Here is a 15,866-nt window from a genome sequence, read left to right as displayed (position 1 = left end):
ACTTTGTAGGAAAAAACAAACAACTCCTCCTCCCAAACCAATTTTACCAAAGCCTGCAAAATAGATAAATATTTTAACAGTAAGAAGACTCAGTTATAGGCTAAACTCTTTATCATACCTTGTCTGTGTGTTTAATGTGGCAATGGTCATCAAAGTCCCTTGAAGTACAGTAATATTCATTTGTGCCTCCCCCATCCCCACTCTGCTGTTGAAGTTCCAGAAGGGCAGATCCAAAATAACATTTATCCTTGTGTTGCCCATCGTTATCGAACAAGTAGACACTCAATTATCTGAACTGAAATGAATTTGTGAAAACGGTCATTCTAAACGAAGGGCTCTGTTGGGACTTTGAGCTTCAATGTGGTTAGGCTTATTTTCTACAAAATTATTTTCCCAACATCCAGTGAGTTTTGAATTAAGAAAATTTGTTTAAAACCTACAGTAGACTTTTCAATCAATCTAAACCGTCTCCTTAACTGAGTATCTAGACAGAGAGAGAGAGAGAGAGAGCGCGAGCGAGTGAGAGCGCCACAAGATTGTCCATGTAGAAACTCCAGAAATCCGCATCCACCCAAAACGCGTCCCGGGGCAGAGAAGTTTGGGTTGCGCTCCTCCCACCTCCCTGGATGGGTCCCAGCTGAGAATACTCACTGGGCTGAGCCAACTTTGCTCTCCCTTTTCCCGAGCACTTTCGCAGGCTTTGTGTCTTCCACATCTTGCTGTAGTTCAGTCATCGGGGCCGTGTCTGGAGGGCACCTTCAGACTTCCGCGCGCCTGGCTCTTCCCCGGCTCGTCCCGGCTTCTAGGTCCCGGGGCGCAGGCCAAGCAAGCGGCGCCGTGCCCTCCCCTGCACCCTCTGCCCCGCGCATCCAGGCCGGGCCGCGCCAAGCTCTCGGGGCCGCGGACCTGGACACGTCGGAGCGGGCGCGATTGGTCCGACCCAGAGTGGAAGAGCCCAGAGGGAGGGAAGGGGAGGGTCGAAGCGAAGTGACAGCCTCATTCCCCAACCCAGGAGGCAGAGAAGAGAAAAAAGAAACCTGTTGAACGAGTCTTTCGGGAGAGGAAGCTAATTGGCCAAGCAGGTGGAACATTTGCCTAAGAAAGCACAATCTGTGTAGCCTCCTGGTAAATTAGGCTTTTTGTTTTCTATCCTGACTGTAACAAGGGGATTTTTAAAGAGGGCAGCCGACTCTAGATACCGGAAATGGAGATGTCTGAGTGGGACGCCCTGTCACACAAATGCACTGTGTGGGCTGGCCTATGCCCCATCCTAAATTATTCAAACAGGATATTGCTTCATTGAGGGACTGCCTCTTCTGCTTAAACAATAGCTCTGCTCAATTTTTTATGTGGGAATAACAAAGGTAATAAGTGGTTGCCTTTGGTGGTGTTTTGGTTAACCCTTCATCGTTCTCTGGGGGGCTTTGAGGGGAAAAGAAGAAGCAACCATCAAAATCTTCAAATATTGGGTTATGACTGTTCTCATCAAAATCAAAATTGGTGTTTGATAATTCCCAAGCCGTCTCTTTGTTGCCCACAGTTGTGCAAGTACCTTATTTACTATGCACTCAACCAGTACCGTGAATGCCTCTTCCTCCCTCCTTTTGGTGACATTTTGACTTGCTGGTTCTAAGGTTTTGCATTGGAAGCATCTGTTCATTCATTCATTGAACGAACTTTTGAGAGCAAACAAGTTCCAGGCATTGTTCTCAACCAGGGGTGTCCAATCTTTTGGCTTCCCTGGGCCACACCGGAAGAAGATGAAGTGTCTTGGGCCACACATAAAATACACTAACACTAAGGATAGATGATGAGCTTTAAAAAAGGTCCGTGCAGGGGCCGGGCACGGTGGCTTATGCCTGAAATCCCAGCAGTTTGGGAGGTCGAGGCTGGTGGATCATTTGAGGTCAGGAGTTCGAGACCAGCATGGCCAACATAGTGAAACCCCGTCTCTACTAAAAATACAAAAATTAGCTGGGTGAGATGGCACAGGCGCCTGTAATCCCAACAGTTTGGGAGGCTGAGGCAGGAGAATCGCTTGAGCCTGGGAGGTGGAGGTTGCGGTGGGCCAGGATGCACCACTGCACTCCAGTGTGGGCAACAGAGTGAGACCCTATCTCAAAAACAAAAACAAAAACAAAAACAAAAACAAAAACATCCGTGCATGCATGTCACAATGTTGTAAGACAGTTTATGAATTTGTATTGGGCTGTATTCAGAGCTGTCCTGGGCTGCAGGTTGGGCAAGCTTGTATAAACATTGATTTGTTATAGCAAATAACATTTTTGCTGGTGGTTTTCTAATTTGCTATGGAGTAGTTGATAATTAGAATAATTAATATAAAACGTTATTATTGGAAGCCTGACTTGACTTTAAAACAATTACAAGTGGCAACAGTAGAGCATGACATGCCTGGGAAAAAACTACTAACTATGTTCTGGGGCTGCAAGTCCTTCATTTTTCTTTTAAAATAAAGTTTAGATTTAAGAATATTACAAAGACTATGCAACCATAGTATGTACATGTATGTATGTATGTATGTAGGGTGTACGTGTGTTTGTAAAACACCTAACCTAAATAACTTCAAACATTTTAGAGGTGCAAGTTCTGTCCAAAGTTTTCTTATTCCTTCTCTTTCTACATATGTATCATTAGGCTGAGAGAACAAAAACATCTTTTTATAGCCTGCTTGCTCCAAAATTGATTCTTGTGACATTTGAAAAATAAGTAAAAGAAAAAAGCTTACATAAATTCCAGAAGAGTTGGCTTAGTCAGGCCTCTCTCTCTTTTTTCTTCCTGACCACTGACTGCAGGAGCTGTGCTAGATGGGACTGAGAAAGCTCTGGGTGACCTGAAAGCTTGAAGGCTGTCTCCTTGGTGCCCATAGTTGTCTCTTCCTGGGGACATTCCTGATGCCTTCACCTCTAGGTCTTTGCTTGAGATCCCCACCCTCCTCAGAATAGGGATAGGTTTGGAATAGAGATGAGGTTGTCAATTTCCCAAACTCTGGATGAGGACTCTAAAATCTCAGGTGCCCTCCAAGTTCTCATTACAGAGCTCAGATCAGACTGACTTTTCCCCCCTACGTAATTTTTTTATTGTGGTAAAATATACATAACATTACTATTTATCATTTTAATAAGTGTATAATTCAGTGGCATTCAACACTTTCACAATGTTATTTAACTATCACCACTTATCTGTACCCAAAACTTTTTTTTATCATCCGTAGCATAAACTCCCATTAAACCCATTAAACAATAACTGTGTCTTTCCCACCTCCTCCCAGCCTCTGGTAGCCTCTATTTTACTCTCTGTCTCTATAAATTTGTCTGTTTTAGCTACCTCATATAAGGGGAATCATACAATATTTTTCCTTTTGTGTCTGACTTATTTCACTCAGTGTAATATTTTCAAGGTCAATCCGTGTCACAGCATATATCCGAATTTTGTTTTTTTTGTGGCGGAATGATATTCCATTGCATGTATATACCACATTTGGGTTGCCCATTTATCTGTTGATGGATACTTGGGTTGTTTCCAGCTTTTGTTGATTGTGAATGATGCTGCTATGAACATGGCTGTGCAAATGTTTGAGTCCCTGATTTCATTTCTTTTGGATATATACCTAGGAGTAAGCTTGCTGGGTCATATGGTAGTCTATGTTTACCCTTTTGAGAAATCATGGTCAGGCCTCTTTTAATGCACGAGTAAGGGCAAGTATTCAAAGCAGTCTTAGCGTGGGTTATGGCTCAGTTAAAGAGCGCTCAGTTACCCTGAAATAGTTGGAAGTTCTTTAGTACATGGTATGAGGTCTTCCAATGGTGTGGTTTTAAGGGAGAAGGAGCAGCTGAGGTTGAAGTGGAAGACAGGGCAGGTAGGGAAAATATCAGTCTTTTCCTAGAGTGGAACACTTAGAAAGGAGCAAGTAAGCTACATTATTTTACATACTGATGTTTGCTTACATTTAAAAGGCATTGTTAAACAACTACCTAATTTGTTTATTCTTGGGGCTGTTATACAGTAATATATGGAATATAGTATTCAAGAGGCACAGCAGATAAACAATAAAGGAAATGTCATTGCCATGTGACAAAATAGAGATATAAGATTATGCCTATGACATGTGAGAGAGGAGACAAGAAAAAAAGATTATGCCTAAAATATGTTTTAGGATGCCCTTTGACATTGCACCAATAAGAGACATTATTTTTCTTCCCGTAAGTCTCTGGGAATCTAAATTCTTGTTTTCAAAAGCAAAGCAGATTTCTTTTCTTTTCTTTCTTTCTTTTTTTTTTTGTTTTTGAGAAAGAGTCTTGCTCTTTTGCCCAGGCTGGAGTGCAGTGGCACAATCTCAGCTCACTGCAACCTCCGCCTCCCAGGTTCAAGCAATTCTCCTGCCTCAGCTTCTCTAGTAGCTGGTACTACAGGCACACACCACCACGCCCGGCTAATTTTTGTATTTATAGTAGAGACGAGGTTTCACCATATTGGCCAGGCTGGTCTCAAATTCCTGACCTGGTGATCCACCCACCTTGGCCTCCCAAAGTGCTGGGATTACAGGCGTGAGTCACCGCACGTGGCAAAAGCAAAGAAGATTTCTAGCTGATACTTTTTCTAGTTTTGAAACCACTTTGGTAGAAGATGCCAGACATAACACCTTTGGTGGGTGGGAGCTTCTATGCAAATAGCTTTGATGTTTGATATTGGTCAGATATTGGCCTTCCTTAACATTGAGCACATACACTGCGCATCTGTTCATAGTCTCGGGGAAAAAGTACAAATAATGTGTTTAGAGACTTGAGTGGAGATTTGGTTGCAAGCTGATATGGTTTGGCTCTGTGTCCCCACCCAAATTTCATGTTGAATTGGGATCCTGAGTGTTGGATGTGGGAAGTGATTGGATCACGGTGGTGGTTTCTAATGGTTTAGCACCACCCTCCTAGTGCTATCTTGTGATAGAGTTCTCATGAGATCTGGTTGTTTGAAAGTGTGTAGCACCTCCCCCTTTGCTCTCTCTCTCTCTCTCTCTCTCTCCCCGCTCCTCGCTTCACTATGTGAGGATGGTGCCTTGCTTCCCCTTTGCCTTCCACCATGATTGTAAGTTTCCTGAGGCCTTCCCAGAAGCAGAAGTCTGCACAGTCCACAGAACGGTGAGTTGATTAAACCTCTTTTCTTTATAAATTGCCCAATCTCAGGTAATTCCTTATAGCAGTGTGAGAATGGACTAATACACAATGCGTGGTCAAATATTATAGTTACCTAACTTAAAACATGTGGTGAGGTGAGTATTTATTAACCAATATAAGTATAGGTAAGTATCATCACTTTTTTGCATATTGTCTGATGATAGGTTTTAGAAGATGTTGGTGACCTTATCAAGATGAAACCTGGAAGCTCTGTAATAACTTAACTATGCATGATATTTTATAAGTAAAAGGATTCCAGGAACACTTCTCAGACCATTCCTGTTTTCAATTAAAGCCAGTATCTAAAGAAGAAAATGGGGGGAAAATGGAGAGAGTTCAGAAGAGAAACACACAGTGACAATGAAGAACTTAATTCTAAGACTTTCAAAAAAATTGTAAGAATGAAAGTTGAGAAGCATTATCTGAATGGGTGCCTTTGTTGAATGATTTATGTCAATAGAAGAAAAGGTCCCCAATGAATATAACCATGAGACACTGGAATGGAACTCTGTAGTAGATTATGGAATCTTCTATGCTGGAGGGCTTTGAAAATAAGATTAAAAAATTTAGTAGTGTAGTTTTAAGCCAATATTTCCAAAGCCAAGTGATACTGCAGATTGGGATATTTGAAATCTTCTATTTCTCTTCCTACAGATGAAGCAACCACTATGCTTAGCACTCATGTTCAGAGGAATAGGCAAGATGGCAAGGGATTACTGGTCCAGGGACCAGAGGGTAGTTTTGAAACACTAATTTAAATCTGGTTCATTGAGAAAGCAGAAGCAGTAAAAAACTCTTCCAGTTCATGTTATTTTTTAAGAATTAAAATAAATGATGCCACAGAAACAACACAGTAATATCTATCTCAAAGTTTTAAAATACATGCCCATTTTGTATATGGCAAATATTACAGATCACCATGTGTGAATTGGGAGGGCCCCTGCCATCATCCGGCACGGTGGTTTTCATGCTGGGTTCTGCAAGAGGCCAGGGCTCTTTGGTCTAGTGAGGGGAGGACCCAGCACTTGAACTTAGGTATTCTGACTCCTGGGCCTATTTCCTGCTACTATTTCAATGCAGTCTCTCCTGCTTCAATTAGGACTCTTCTACTTGTATCTGTTTAATATATTTGTGTTCTTTCTTACTTTCTATTTGGCCTGCCGCACACTGAACACAATTTCAAAATAAAATTCCACCATGATTTTTCAGAGCAAAGCCCAAGCTTTCAGAGAGTTCAGTGACTTGGAGAAAAATTACAGTGGTCTCATGAGAACAAAGATCCAGTTTTCCTGACTTGCAGGGGCGTGCTTTTAGGGTTGTAAGAGAGTGAACAGTGTAAAACAAATTTTGTTGGTAGTGAAGACACACATCTTGTAGGAGAGTGTGTTGGAGAGAAAACCCAAGGACCTTCAGGTGTGAATACAATGTTTGTGGGGAAAGAAATGTTTGAATCTAGAGCTTTCTCTGGTGGCTGCATTTTGCAGTTATCTGTTGCTGGATAACTAACCACCTCAAAACCTGGTAGCTTAAAACAATAATTTATTATTACCTCTCGTGGTTCTGTGGATTGACTGGGCTCAGCTGAATGGTTGTCACTTGTGGTCACTCATGCATTTGCACTCAGATAAAGGCCTGGTTTAAAGTCATTTGAAGACTCAGCTAAGCTGGATGTGCAAGATGGAATTTTCATTCCCAGGTCTGGTGCTTCAGCTGGGATGGCTGGAAGGGCTGAGGGCCAGCTGAGAATTTCAGTGTCTGTGCAGCACTCCACGTGACTAGCTTTGGCTGCCTTACAGCATGGCCATCTCAGTACAGTTGGATTTTTTGACTTGTTCTCTGGCATCCTCCAGACCATGTGTCCTATAACACCAAGGTAGAATCTACAAGGCTTCCTATGAGACAGTTGGAGGTCATACAGCTTTTCCTATGCTGCATTCTCTTAGTCAAAGGTGAGCCATAGGGCTAGCCCAGATTCAAGGTGAGAGAACTATACAAGATGTGAATACCAGCTCACTGGGGGCCATCTAGGGAGACCAGATATCACAGTGCAGATAATAGATTAGACCCTCTGACTATAGATACTTTGTCATTAGGCATGTGGGTAAATGGACATTTCTAACAGTACTGTTGTAAATGCATGATATATAGAAGTGAACAAAATAGGCAAAACCCATGCTGTTGTGGATCTTACATTCTAGTGGGAGAGACTGAAAATTTAACAAGTCAGTACATAAATAACACAGTTTCAATGGGTAAGAGATATAAAGAAAATAAAATAGAAAAGGATAGAACTTGAGGGAGTCCTGTTTTACAGGATGATCAGGGAGGCTTCTTTGAGAGATGACATCTTGGCTGAGCCTTCAGTGAGGAGGAAGCAACGTGAAGGTCTGGTTGCAGAGCTTGCCAGCCAGAGGGAAGAGTGAAGGTACAGACCCTGAGCCAGGACTGGGCTTGGCATATTTTAAGAATGGAAAGAAGGCCAGTGTTCTCCACTGTGCCTGGAGTATAAAGGAGGAGGAGAAGGTTGGTGGGAGAAGGATGGCATCTCACAGAAAATATGTTTTCTGTCCTTTGGTTTATTATCTGTCCTCTCCCACAAGAATGGAATCTTCTCAAAGACAAGAACCTTGTTGGTCATGTTTACCCCTGTGTTCACAGTACCTAGTTCATGTTAGATGCTCAATAAATATTTGTTGAGTGAATGAATCATTGAGTGGTTTTTTTCTAACCACTGTATTTCAACCATACTCCTGTGGAACTCTTACCGACCTGAGATGTTCTAATGTTGAATAATTACTCTTTTTTCACTTTGCAGGAAGAAAAGAAGTGAAAAAGAACTATGATAACAATTTCCTCCCCATAACAAAAAGGAAAATATTTGGTTCATACTGCTTACTAGATGACTCCTAGTGGAGTGCAAGTGCCTCTACCAGATTAGAAAGGTCCCATGACTCTCAGATGGTTTAGACCCAGAGCAAGTCCAAGAATCACTGTTTATAATCCACAGGCAACAATTTAGAGTTATGGAATCTCTCATATTTTCTCAGAGAAACATTCATACAGCTACTTCCTTGCCTTGTTTTGGGAACTGATGATCACACCATCAGTATTAGTCCTGGCCTTTCTCTTTCCTCCTGTTGGCATGTTCTTTTTCTCCGTGTGAAATGTTTTAACAATGCAATCCATGCATTGCAACTGACAGATCATTTTGAAGTAGTTAATATTTAATCATGGTTAGTGTTCTATACATTACACATTTTCTTTCTATCACTTATATACTTTTTATTGCTTCTTCTGACTTTTGTCTTTTAAAATATATTTTCTTTTTCTTTTTTGACAATTTCTGTAATTATAGCATTTTGTTATCTTTTCTTCAGTCTCTTCTCTATGTAGCACTATTCATTTTTAAAAATCATTCGAAACAAATAACTTGAAACAAGGAAGGAAAGGGGGAACAAGACAGAAGGGAATGCAGAAGACTTCTACTCCTCAGGCACATAAGGAAGTTTTTCTACTTTTCTCAAGTAGCCACAGATTTTCTTTACTTTCACTTTTTGGTTGAATCTTTTAAATAGAACCTTCATTTGAGGCAAATTGTGTAGCCCTCCTTCTTTCCCTCCCTCCCACCCTTCCTTCCTTCCAACAAACATTTTGCATGCCTTGTACGTGTCAACCCATATTCTGGGTGACAGAGATATAAAAATAAATAAGCACCATTATTGCTATAAGTGAGTTTGCAGTCCAGTAGGAGAAATGTATCAATAAACAGATATTTACAAAGCATACATACACACACAGAACCTTACTCAGAAACCATATTGCAACCCGACTCTTAGTGTAACATCATGGTGTTAAATGGAGAGACGGGAAAAGGGCTGCTCATTTGATGCTTTGTGTTCTTTTGTTTTGGGTCACACACAAACCACTCGTTCCTAGTTGTCCACCCCCTGCATCCCCCATGCATCTGAACAACTTTTAGAACAGGCTCTAGGCTGGAAGTCAGGAGAACTGGGCTCTAGTCCAAGCTCTGTGCTTTGTACTGGAATGTGATTCTATTAATGGAATACAGCGCTGAAGTAACAGAACTACTGGCCCAAAGGAAAGGGCCCTAGATTGCATAGTTATAGCAGAATCTCTTCTTTCTGTCTTTATATAGACAAACTACAGGCATGGGGTAGGGGAGACTTTTTACATAGAAATGTTGTATAAACCAATTTCAAAACCTTAAAAACATTTTCATGAGGAGAGGGTAGTTATTGAAGTCTATTCACCTGAGAAGATAAGTGCATTTACCATCTTCCTATAGGGCTCTGTCATTTGCATTAGCTTCTACATTTAAACGCATACCAGGTGGGGCATGGTGGCTCATGCCTCTAATCCCAGCACTTTGAGAGGCTGAGGTAGGAAGATTGCTTGAGCCCCGGAGTTTGAGCTCAGCCTGGGCAGCATAGTGAGATACTGTCTCTAGAAAAAAAGAAATTAAAACAATTAGCCAGGCATGGTGGCATGTGCCTACAGTCCCAGCTATTTGGGAGGCTGAGACAGGAGGATCACTTGAGTCCAGAAGATCGAAGGTGGAGTGAGCCATGACTGACTGAGCCATTGCACTGCAACCTGGGTGATGAGTGAGACCCTGTCTCAACAACAACATGCAAGAATACCAGATGAAAACAGAACATTTCCCTGTGTGTTAGGATCCCAGACAAATTAAAATCAGAATTTAGTTTTTATTTTTAGTAGTTGAGGAAATCAAATTAAAAAGTTATCTTTATTACATATATAATATCTATATTACATATATAATAAGCTGTCTAATAAGACACCTATCAGAGGGTGATTCAGACACTGGAAATAGACAGACATTGGTCTTATAGAATCTGAAGCCCCCAGAATTTGAAAAAATATTGTATAAATTTGCAGTAGACACTACAAAGAATCAGGTGATGAGAACTGGTGGGAAGAGTCTTGATTTCTGGCTTCTTAGCTGTATTTCCCAGGTGGTCCTACAGTATTTACTTTTCTGCACTGGATGTCTAAGGGATTGGTGTTGGTATTTTTTTAGTAAACAACTCTCCTTGTTTGAGCTAGTTGAGGGAGTTGTCCTGGAGATAAGAGAGTCCTGACTGGGGGGTAGAATAAGGGAATGGTTGAGTCGGATTAATCTGAGAATCCTAATATGTACTTTACTACCTTGGGCAAGTGACTTGCTTTCTCTAAGCCACAATTTTTCTTATCTATGGGGAAAAACTGGAATAGTAGTAGCAACTGTTTTATAGAATCATTAGGGATAAAAGGTTCAATTCAATGAGAAATCTTAACTATCCTAAATATATGCCCACACAGCATTGGAGCACCACCAGATTCATAAAACAAGTACTTCCAGGTCTACAAAAAGACGTAGACAGTAGTTGAGCACTTCAACATCCCACTAACAGCCTTAGACAGATCATCAAGGCAGAAAACTAACAAAGACATTTCTGGACTTAAATTCAACACCTGACTAATTGGACCTAAAAGACATCTACAGAACACCCCACCCATCTACCACAGAATATATATTCTCATCTGCACATGGAACATACTCCAGGATTGATCCCATGCTCAACCTCATGCTCAGTCTCAATAAATTAAAAAAAATTGAAACCATACCCGCCATACTCAGAATGCAGTAGAATAAAAATGAAAATCAATTCCAAGAAAATCTCTCAAAACTACACAATTACATGGAAATTAAAAAACTTGCTTCTGAATTACTTTTGGATAAACAACAAAATTAAGGCAGAAATCAAAAAATTATTTGAAAGAAATGAAAACAGAGACACAACATACCAAATCTCTGGGATGCAGCAAAAGCAATGTTAAGAGGAAAGTTTATAGTGCTAAATGCCCATCTCAAAAAGTTAGAGCTCAAATTCATGATCTAATATCACCTCTAGGGAAACTAGAAAAACAAGAACAAACCCCTAAGTTAGTAGAAGAAAATAAATAACTAAAATCAGACAAGAACTGAACAAAATGGAGACTGAATTCCATTCAAAGAATCAATGAAACCAAAAGTTGGCTTTTTGAAAGGATAAGCAAGATCAACAAACTGCTAGCTAGATTAACAAAGAAAAAAGAGAGAAGATCTAAATAAGCACAATCAGAAATGACAAAGGTGACATTACAGTCTATCCCACAGAAATGCGGAAGATCCTCAGAGACTATGATAAACACCTCCATGCATATAAACTAAAAAACTCTAGAGGATATGGCTAAATTCCTGGAAACACATAGTCCCCAAGATTGAATCAGGAAGAAATTGAAACCCTGAATAGACCAATATCAAGTTCTGAAATTGAAATCAGCAATAAAAAAACCTGCCAACCAGAAAAAGCCCTGGATCAGATGGAGTTATAGCCAAATTCTACCAGAGGTACAAAGAAGAACTGGTACCAATCCTACTGAAACTATTCCAAAAAATCAAGGAGAAAGGACTCTTCCCTAACTCGTTCTATGAAGCCAGCATCACCCTGATACCAAAACCTGGCAAAGACATAACAAAAACAGAAAACTATAGGTCAATATCCCTGATGAACATAGATGCAAAAATTTTTAAGACAATACTAGCAAACTGAATCCAGCAGCATATCCAAAAGTTAATTCTTCATAAACAAATAGGCTTCATTCCTGGGATGCAAGTTTCCTTCATTATATGCAAATCAATAAATGTGGTTCATCACATAAACAGAATTTAAAACAAAAACCATATGATTATCTTAACAGATGCAGCAAAAGCTTTTGATAAAATCCAACATTCTTTCATGATAAAAACTCTTAAGAAACTAGGCATCAAAGGAACATACCTCAAAATAATAAGAGCCATCTATGACAAAGCCATAGCCAACATCAGATTGAACAGGCAAAAACTGGAAGCATTTTCCTTGAGAACTGGAACAAACAAGGATTCCGAGTGTCACTACTCCTATTCAACATAGTACTGGAAGTCCTCGTCAGAGCAATCAGGCAAGAGAAAGATATAAAAGGCATCCAAATAGGAAAAGATGAAGTCAAATTATCTCTCTTTGCTGATGAAATAATTCTATACTTAGAAAACCCTAAAGATTTTGCCTAAAGGCTCCTGGAACTTATAAATGACTTAGTAAAGTTTCAGCATACAAAATCAATGTACAAAAATCAGTAGCATTTCTATACACAGATAATGTTCAAGTTGACAGCCAAATCAAGAATGCAATCCCATTTAAAATAGACACACACACACACACACACACACACACACCCCAGAAATACATCTAACCAATGAGGTGAAAGATCTCTACAAGGAGAACTATAAAACACTGCAGCAAGAAATCATAAATGACACAAACAAATGGAAAAACACTCCATGTTCATGGATTAGAAGAATCAATGTTGTTAAAATGGTCATACTACCCAAAGGAATATACAGATTCAATGCTATTCCTATCAAGCTATCAACATCATTTTTAACAGAATAAGAAAAAAATACTCCAAAATTCACATGGAACCAAAAAAGAGCCTAAATAGCCAAGGAAATTGTAAGCAAAAAGAACAAAGCTGGAGACATCAAATCACCTAATTTCAAACTGTACTATAATGCTACAGTAACTGAAACAGCATGGAACTGGTACAGAAACAGACACATAGACCAGTAGAACAGAATAGAGAGCCCATAAATCAAGCCACACACCTACAATCATCTGATCTTTGACAAAATTGTCAAAAATAAGCAATGGGGAAAGGACTCCCTTTTCAATAAATGGTGCTAGGATAGCTGGCTAGCCATATGTAGAAGAATGAAACTGGACCCCTGTCTTTCACCATATACACAAATTAACTCAAGATGGATAAAATATTTTAATGTAAGACCTCAAACTGTAAGAATCTAGAAGAAAATCTAGGAAACACCATTTTGGACATTGGCCTTGGGAAAGAATTTATGATTATCCTCAAAAGCAACTGCAACACAAACAAAAACTGACAAATGGGACCTAATTAAAGAGCTCTGCACAGCAATACAAACTATTAACAAGAGTACACAGACAACTTACAGAATGGGAGAAAATGCTCACAAACTATGCATCTGACAAAGATCTAATATGCAGAATCTAGAAGGAACTTACATAATTGAACAGGCAAAAAGCAAATAACCCTATTTAAAAATGAGCAAAAGATGTGACCAGATACTTCTCAAAAGAAGACATACACAGGGAAAAACGTTCCACATCACTGACATCAGAGAAATGCAAATCAAAACCACAAGGAGATACCATATACCAGTTGGAATGGTTATTATGAAAAAGTCAAAAAACAACAGATGCTGGTGAGGCTGTGGAGAAATGGGAATGTTGTGTATAATAACAACAGTTGTTATACTGTTAGTGGGAATGTAAATTAGTTCAGCCACTGTGGAAAGAAGTTTGGAGATTTCTTAAAGAACTTAAAACGGAACTACCATATCGACCCAGCAATCCCATTACTGAGTATATATCCAACAGAAAATTAATCATTCTACCAAAAAGACACATGCACTTGTATGTTCCTTGCAGCACTATTCACAATAGCAAAGACGTGGAATCAACCTAGATGCCCATCAATGGTGGACTAGATAAAGAAAATGTGGCACATAGATACCATAGAATACTATGCAGCCATAAAAAGTATGAAATTATGTCCTTTGCAGCAACACAAATGCAGCTTGAAGTCGTTATCCTAAGTGAATTAACACAGGAACAGAAAACCAAATATCACATGTTTTCACATATACGTGGGAGCTTAACATCAGTTACTTATGGACATAAAGATGGCAACAGTGGACACTGGGAAGTAATAGAGCAGGGAAGGAGGGGAGCAAGGGTTGAAAAACCTCTGGGTACTATGCTCAGGACCTGGGTGATGAGATCAATCGTACCCCAAACCTCTGCATCAGGCAATATGCAGGTAACAAGCCTGCACATGTACCTCAAGTCTAAAATAAAAGTTGAAATTATAAAAAAATAGAAAGATAATCATTAAAAAACCCAAAAATAATATAGCATCATTAAAGAATATAAAGAGACAATATATACAAAGGACTTAGCACACTATACTAGGCACATAGCACTCAATTCATATCCATTATTGATTATCACCACCATCACGTCATTATTAACCAGAGTAATAGTTTTACAAATTGAGAATATTGCCCTCCCTTAGTTCACCAGTCCTCTTTTTTTTTTTTTTTTTTTTTTTTTTTTTTTTTTTTTTTTGAGACGGAGTCTCGCTCTGTCGCCCAGGCTGGAGTGCAGTGGCCAGATCTCAGCTCACTGCAAGCTCTGCCTCCCGGGTTCCCGCCATTCTCCTGCCTCAGCCTCCCGAGTAGCTGGGACCACAGGCGCCGCCACCTCGCCCGGCTAATTTTTTGTGTTTTTAGTAGAGACGGGGTTTCGCCGTGTTAGCCAGGATGGTCTCGATCTCCTGACCTTGTGATCCGCCCGTCTCGGCCTCCCAAAGTGCTGGGATTACAGGCTTGAGCCACCGCGCCCGGCCGTTCACCAGTCCTCTTAATGGCAATCCACAGTGTGTGAAGTATTATGCCATGTGCTAGAGGAAGTTACTAAAGATGTACGAGATGTGACCTCTGTCCCCATTTGAATCCTCAACCCTATTTATGCTGAATCCTTGTCAGAAGTTAAGACTGTATATTTAGATCAGAGTCATTTTTATGTTTAACTTGCTATATTCAGCCATAATCTCTCTTGTCTATTTGTTTTTTCTTCCTCTTGTGAGAGGAAGGAAAGGAAGATGCTTTTGCCACCCTGAAGTAGTAAAAGAGTCATTGGAATGAAGAGTTAACCAATATGAACTCTAATGGAATAGAGGCTTATGATAGCTAGGGTGACTGTATGTCCTGGTTTACTTAGGACAGTGTTGATTTAGTTCTGCTGTTCTGGCATGTTTATAATAGAGACTCTTTTCAATCTTAACAGGTATCCCTGTCTGTAACATTTGTTGACAGCCAATCTATAGTAGGGACCTAACTAAAATATCATATTAGCTCAGTTGTTGAGACTATGCACCTAATGAACCAAAATCTTGGATCTGATTGCCTTGCTGTCCAAGTAGGCTACTTACCTCTGTCACTCACTGTACTTTGTACTTCTATTAAATGGCTTGAAATTTATCAGAAAGGTGGGGTGAAAGCAAATGTGGCAAGAATGTAAAATGATCACAATTACTTGAAAAACACTCAAGCTCATGCTCCACTGATGTCAAATCAGAAGCATTTCTTTATGCACAGAGCAGATAGCTTTATGACCCAATAAAGAATTTGTTATTGTTATTACTTATCTTGGCTTTTAGAACCACAAAACAGAATTTGTGTTCAAACTTCATTGAAAATCATACTTCTGTTGACAGTGAGGTGGTAAGCTATCTGGCTTATTTCTCCAGATGCTTTCTTTACCTATTTTTCTCTAGAAGAAAGAAATCATCAGTAATCTGACTCTTCCACAGTAAAAACCTAAAGGCTGCTTCTCTTAAGCCCCCGGCTATGATTTTTCAGTTTATCACCCAGTGAACTAATTCCTTAAAGCCTTGGGTATCCAGGGGTTACTAAACCTCCAATAAGTAAGCTCTGTAAATAGTACACAACAGAAAATATAATGAAATCAAATTTAG

At 39.8% G+C, this 15,866-nt stretch overlaps 1 protein-coding gene across 10 annotated transcripts in view; it reads right to left on the bottom strand.

Annotated features, from left to right (window-relative positions):
* GRAMD2B (GRAM domain containing 2B) overlaps positions 1-15,866 on the bottom strand; it is a 129,791-nt gene that overhangs the window by 67,105 nt on the left and 46,820 nt on the right. For 5 of the 10 annotated variants that reach the window (XM_005557647.5, XM_005557648.5, XM_005557649.5 and 2 more), the window contains exon 1: positions 652-883. The exons of the other annotated variants lie outside the window; for them this stretch is intronic. In XM_005557647.5, coding sequence (XP_005557704.2) covers positions 652-715 — 64 coding nt within the window. In that variant the 5' untranslated portion in view covers positions 716-883. Of the gene's footprint in view, positions 1-651; positions 884-15,866 lie in introns of those variants that run through there. 10 annotated transcript variants of the gene reach the window in all.

Source organism: Macaca fascicularis, chromosome 6 (genome assembly GCF_037993035.2).
Source record: "Macaca fascicularis isolate 582-1 chromosome 6, T2T-MFA8v1.1".
Classification (NCBI taxonomy): Eukaryota; Metazoa; Chordata; class Mammalia; order Primates; family Cercopithecidae; genus Macaca; species Macaca fascicularis.
Note: the sequence above shows the minus strand (reverse complement) of the source record. Positions and strands in the feature narration are given on the sequence as shown.